The sequence below is a fragment of the Eretmochelys imbricata genome, chromosome 6 (assembly GCF_965152235.1).
Source record: "Eretmochelys imbricata isolate rEreImb1 chromosome 6, rEreImb1.hap1, whole genome shotgun sequence".
NCBI lineage: Eukaryota > Metazoa > Chordata > Testudines > Cheloniidae > Eretmochelys > Eretmochelys imbricata.
Window position 1 is genome coordinate 24360681 of NC_135577.1, and position 6000 is coordinate 24366680.

Here is a 6000-nt window from a genome sequence, read left to right on the forward strand (position 1 = left end):
ACTGTCCCATCAGTGTGCCTCAAACTTTGACCAGGAGGGTTTGTCTTTAGAGGTAAGAAAGTTCAGCCTCCATATTTATCAATTTCTTGGTTCTTCTGCAGTGACTATTAACAAAGATATCAACTGTAGGACTTGACCACTAGGAACTACATTGAAACTATCACCTAAGCTAACCAAATAGCAATGGTAGTAGCTTTTGGCTACTATCTATCTGGACTGGTCTTGAAACAACGACAGTGATAAGGGCTCTGTACCATCCCTAAGCTATCACTGAGGTTCTGATTACAGAATCTTTATTACTGGTGGTTAGGTGAGGGGAAAAAAAACCCACCACAGTTTGATTTTTCACATTCTAGGTTGATTATGGAGGGATGTCAATTAGATAAATAATCTTTTGACTTCAAAATTGGATACAGTTGATCTGGACATCAGTGACACTGAGCAAAAATGGAAGCCCACTATGTAATTTTATAGACACCTTTACTTTTATTAAAACTGCACTTTAAGCATCTTTGATGATGACTTATTACAGAACTCAAATCTGATACTTGATACCATATTGATAAGTAACTTGGAATATGGCACCTGAATTAGATTTAGGATTCAGGGGCCATGTTCTGATCTTGGTTACAGTGGTGTTAATGAAGTCAGTAGAGCTATTGTGGGATTTATACCTATATAACTGAGATCAAAAATTGGCCTGTGGAGTTTACATAAGCTTTAATTGTTCATATTTTTCTTTCTCCAGTTACAGTACAAATCTCTGATTCAAGAATAATATGTACTGTTACTGGATTAGTATTATATGGGCCATTAAGTGTGGTAAACACAATACAGAAGAAATAAATTTAGCTTTGTTCAAACTAAGCTAAATAAATTATGTGTTTTAACAGCTTAGACTATGTGCTTGAAGCATTTTTGGCAGCCTTCAGAGCAATTGTAATAGCTGATAATTGCAGAGCAGACATAGAACAAATAGAAGAAAAGGAAACCACAGTCTAAAACAACACACAGATTAATCTCAAAGTAAAGAAGGCCCTCAAATAGTCCAGCGCAAGCACTTGCGGGAAAAAGAGGCACGTTACAGATTCAACATGTTTGCTTTTCAAGCCTATAAATAAATAAATAAATAATCTATGACATCCAAAAACATTGGGCCAGAGAGGGGTGGGAGGGCAGATCCCTTAATGAAACATAAATCGATTAATTTTGTATAAAGCGCTAGAAAAACCCAGTAGAGATTTCATCTGAACATTTTATAGATTTGAACAATTTCCCACATTTCAAGCATGGAAGTCCTTTTTTAAAGAATGGGTTTAATAAAGAAAAATTATGCCCTTTCTCTGACACACATTTAAGACCTTGTGCACTGATCTTAACAGGCACTATTCTGCAGAGGGTACATATGCAGGTCTCCCACTAGCATCAATGTGAGCGCTGCCTGTGGAGCTACTGCAGGGTGGAGACCCTTTGTGTTTGCAAACACAATATACAATTTACCATTGGCTCATGAAGGTTCTATGTTTTTGAGGGATGTGACATAATTCACTTACTACGTACCATGCAGTCAGTGATCCACCAAGAGTTTCAGTAACCAGAAATTCCAAATAGAGAGAGTGGAGGAGGAGGGGGGGGGGATTTAAAATTGTTCTACTGGGTTGTATTTTCAGTCATGTGTTTGTGAAATATGCAGTTGCATATTTTAAACTTCTGATGGGAAAAAATATCAATGGAAATTATTGTAATTCCACTGACGATGGGGGAAAAGGTCTGCATCACATGTACTGTTGGTATAATAATGGAATCTTCTAACATCACACACCGCAATCGCTTCTCGTTTCACTATCCACCTATTTCCCTTTGAATAACACAAACATCCAACAAAAGACATCTCATTTCTAGCTAGAGATCTTAGACTTACCTGTGCAGTGTAGAAAACTGCAGGAAATTAGTAGTAGTAGTGCCAAAAGCATGGTGTTAGCCTTGAGCGAAGTTTCTTTTTTCAGGGCTCTCCGCCCCTACCTGCTCAAAAGGGGCAGTGCGGCTGCTGCCACCTTCAAAGCTTGCCTTTTCAAGCTTGGATGCTTTATATATAGAATGGCAAAGCCCTCCCTCATTCCCCTGGACTTCAGAAATTGCAACAGCTGGCAAAGTGGAGTAACCGCCAAACAGGATCTTCCACCTTATCAGGCTCAACATACCTAAATGCCACTCATAAAAGAAGAAAAAAAAAAAAAAAGGAAAACACAAAACTCCTCCAGTTCATTATCATTTTTCCAAGGGCAGTTTAATGGATGCGTTGCAACAGTTCAAACACATTTAACTCTATTGACTGTACAAATTTGGTACCATGTCCAAAAGAAATGCAGATCGGTAATGCGTAAATTGTGATAGGATCTGATAAGGAGAAGAGTAACTTTGGGACCAATATCCCAAGTGGGAATAAGAAGAGGTGGGGTGAACTGGAATGGGGAGGGGGGTGTAGGGAGAGAGATGCTTAAGTATGAATGAACATTACAGATCTCAGACCTTTTGATTAACTCTTCTTTTTCTCTCATAACTGTCTTATTCATCCTTTCCTTGATTGACTTTTCAAGCAAAGTGGCGAGAATCCTTTCTTCCACAGAAGTGATAGTATTTGTTTCCTCTTGTCGAAGGATGGGGGAAATTTCATCTCGGCTCCAGATATCCTACTTTCATTTGCGCTGACATGTTAGTCTCCATACTAGGCTATCCCATTATAACACTGTTTAGTAGCTCTCTAGAAGAGAGCCCTTCAACCAGAGTCGAGGCATGTTAAGTGGGTCAAGGTGGTAGCTTGTAGCATTGCTGCTACCTTTGTACGAATTCTTTGCAGAGAGGACGTTATTCCTCATGGTGATTGATGTGGCATCTTTATCTGAGACAAAAAGGAGTGGAATTAAGCTACAGATGTTCTTCCATTATTATAACAATGTGATATATAAAAAAGATGCCTTTCCCTGTGAAAATACCATGTTTATGGGTCACTTCTCCATGTACATTCTCCTTGGCTTCTATTTTTTACATATGGACCACCCTCTTTGCATCTTTGTACAGCCCATCACATGCCTGGGTTTCTGTCACTCTGCCCTTCCTAGTTTTTCCTCCTAGCTAAATGAGTACACCTTCAGTGGCTCCTCATATTGTTCCTAACCCCATCTCTGTTGCCAAGCTGACTGGTGGGCACAAGCAGGGCAGGCATTATTTTTAGTGGAATATTGTTGCTCAAATTGTCTCCACATCTCCCCTCCATTCCTTACATTTGTGCACCACTCACGTTCAGTGATATTTTGTCAACATTTAAAAAAGAGAGAGTAGGTACCTTGGCCTTGAAATCTGTTTAAGCTGTCTTTCATGTTGCTGTTCATTCACAAATGCACACACCTGCTGGCATCTTCAATGAAGGCTCTTGTCTTTTGGCTAAGCACAGGATTAGACTCCCTGATAAAGTGTGGAGTATGTGTAGGTCCACTTGAGGTGCATCCACACTGACATGCTTACTATGGGTAGTTTAGAAGCACAGATAACCTGCATTTTGTGCTTTAAGAATAATTTCAGAAGTTCTCTTTTGTTTTCCTCTGAAGCATGGGACATAGGTGCCAGGATAATTAGGGTATATCTCTCTAAATTAAGGATCTGCCATTACAGAGTCCTTGGGTATTGGTGCACCTCAGTCCCTCCTGTTCTCTGCCTGCGGCATACAATAGTTTAGTCTCCTGAGGGTCATAATACCTTGATCTAATTCTGGTTCTTGGGCTTGGTGTTGAGGTGGCTGGATATATAGGAGGTCAGACTAGCTGATCTGATAGGACCTTCTGGCCTTAAACTCTGTGACAAAGTCATGAACTCCTAAACGTTGGAGACACTGTTCCCTAGGCTTCACTAGAAGGTACCTATGGTTATTCATTTTCAGTGTATGCCCAAGCAAATCTGAGCATATTTATAGTATGGATGCAAAACCAAGTGTTTTCTGGTGATTTGTTTTTTTATGTTTATTTTTTCATAAATAAGAAAGATATAAACTAAAATAAAAGTCAATAGGAAGACAAATTTAAGAAAGAAGAAAAGGTAAGAAAGAAAGGTAAGAAAGAATTTATTTTCTCAGTAAGAAAATAAATACTTAAGTGAGGAAGTGAAAGTCCTGAAGCTTGATCTTTCAGAGATACTGACTAGAACTGGTTGGAAATTGTTTTAGCAAAACATTTTACCTTTTCATTGAAAAACTGACTTGTATTTTCAGCAACTGAAAACCAAAACATTTCTGGCCAAAAATCTAAAATCTTCAGCTGAAAATTTTTGGGGGTGGGTTTCCAACAAAAAAAAAATCAAAAACTTTCTGCGGAAATTTTCTTTAAGTCAAAAATCTAATTTTCCATAGAAAAATTTTTTGATATAAAATTGTTGATCAACTGCTAATTCTGATGACTAGCAACTCACATGGCTTCAGTTAGAGTTGTGAGTACTCAGCACATTTAAAAATCTGACCCATGATTCTTTAGTGACAAGTTTTGAATGATATTTTTCCTTTGTATGTGTCTTTAAATTCTGGCTACCATTGACTGTTCTTAATGTTGGACATTGTATGCCAACATAATAAATATTAAACTGCATATAAGAACTCTCTTTTCTGAGCTATTTAGCTGTTTCATAAATCTTCCTTTAAATATTCCAGATTTTTTTGACTTTTATCCGAATATGTTTATCTTTTAATCCTTCCTGTAGTCCTAAAAGCTTGTAATTTAATCAGCGCCCCCCCCACCCTGCTTTTTTTTTGAAGATATAAGTGAGAGAATATAAATTTAGGCCATGATTTTCAAAAAGTGATTCATAAAGTTGAGTGTTTCCATTTTTGGGTCCTAGACTTGAGATACATTAAAGGGACCTGATTTTAAAAAGTGAGTGCTCAGTACTTTCTGAAAAAGTTGGGTCTTTTTAAGGGGTGTCAAGTTGAACACCCAGAATCACAAGTCACTCTTGAAAATAGTGACCATAATGGTAAAATATTAAGTCATCAGAACAACTTGAACCACAAAAAAAAAAAAAAGGTTAATTAGGCCAATGCTACATTAAATCAATTATCATATCTATCACAATGCTTCATGCTAGCATATAATATACTACATTTTATAAAGAATTAGCTCCTAAGTTCTTATTAATGCAACAAAATCAAGAAACTTCATTTTTTCTTCTTTTAGAACTTAATCACTCAATCGTAATCAGGAATTATAGCATTCTCTATTAACTTATCTACTGAATCATTGATATTTTCCAAATATGAACTTCCTTCTCCTTGACTGAGTTAATGACAATAACCTAGCATCATTGTTGTCAAATAGGTATTTCTTCTTTGAGTGATTGTACATGTCCATTCCACTTCAGGTGTGTTTGCACCCAGTGCATAATTGTCAGAGACTTTTCCCTCAGCGTTACTTATTGGGACAGTGCATGTGCCCTCTGTTGCCTCATGCTGCTGCACCATGGTATGAAGGATGGAGTCGCCCAGGATGGTAAGTTCCTTCTTACCACCCATGACTGTTGTTGGAGCATGTGTTCTTGCTAGTGCAAGATTTGCCTTCTATTTGTATATAGTTTGCACCCATTTTAGTAGTTTTTAGTGTTGGTTAATTATACATTTTCTTTGTAAGAGTTTTCAGACATTTTAGAACCCATTCTTGGGTACTGACAGTGGTGTTGGGGAATGCCTCAGTCACCAGAGTTGAAACCGTACCTCTCGTGCAAGAAGCCAATGCCAGTGAGTGACCCACACTGCCTGAAGTGTCTTGCGGAGACTCATGTCAGGGATCAGTGTCAAATTTGCAGAAACTTTAAGTCTAGAACCAAGAAAGACAGGCAAGGAGGGGTCTGGTTGACTCTGCTATGCTAGGAGGTGATAAGGCTGTGGAATTTCTGCATTGTTATTTCTATCCACCTCCAAGTCTCTCACCTTCCTGGAGTTTACAATACTCTGGCAGACTGGTG

The 6000-nt window shown here is 38.0% G+C and overlaps 1 protein-coding gene across 1 annotated transcript in view; it reads right to left on the reverse strand.

The window, feature by feature from the left end:
• Nucleotides 1-5551, reverse strand: part of MUC6 (mucin 6, oligomeric mucus/gel-forming) — a 66288-nt gene extending 60737 nt beyond the window's left edge. Inside the window, 2 exon segments of the mRNA XM_077819941.1 lie at nt 2837-2899; nt 5452-5551. Of these exon segments, the coding sequence (XP_077676067.1) occupies nt 2837-2899; nt 5452-5551 (163 nt within the window).
• Between the last annotated feature and the right edge of the window lie 449 nt (nt 5552-6000).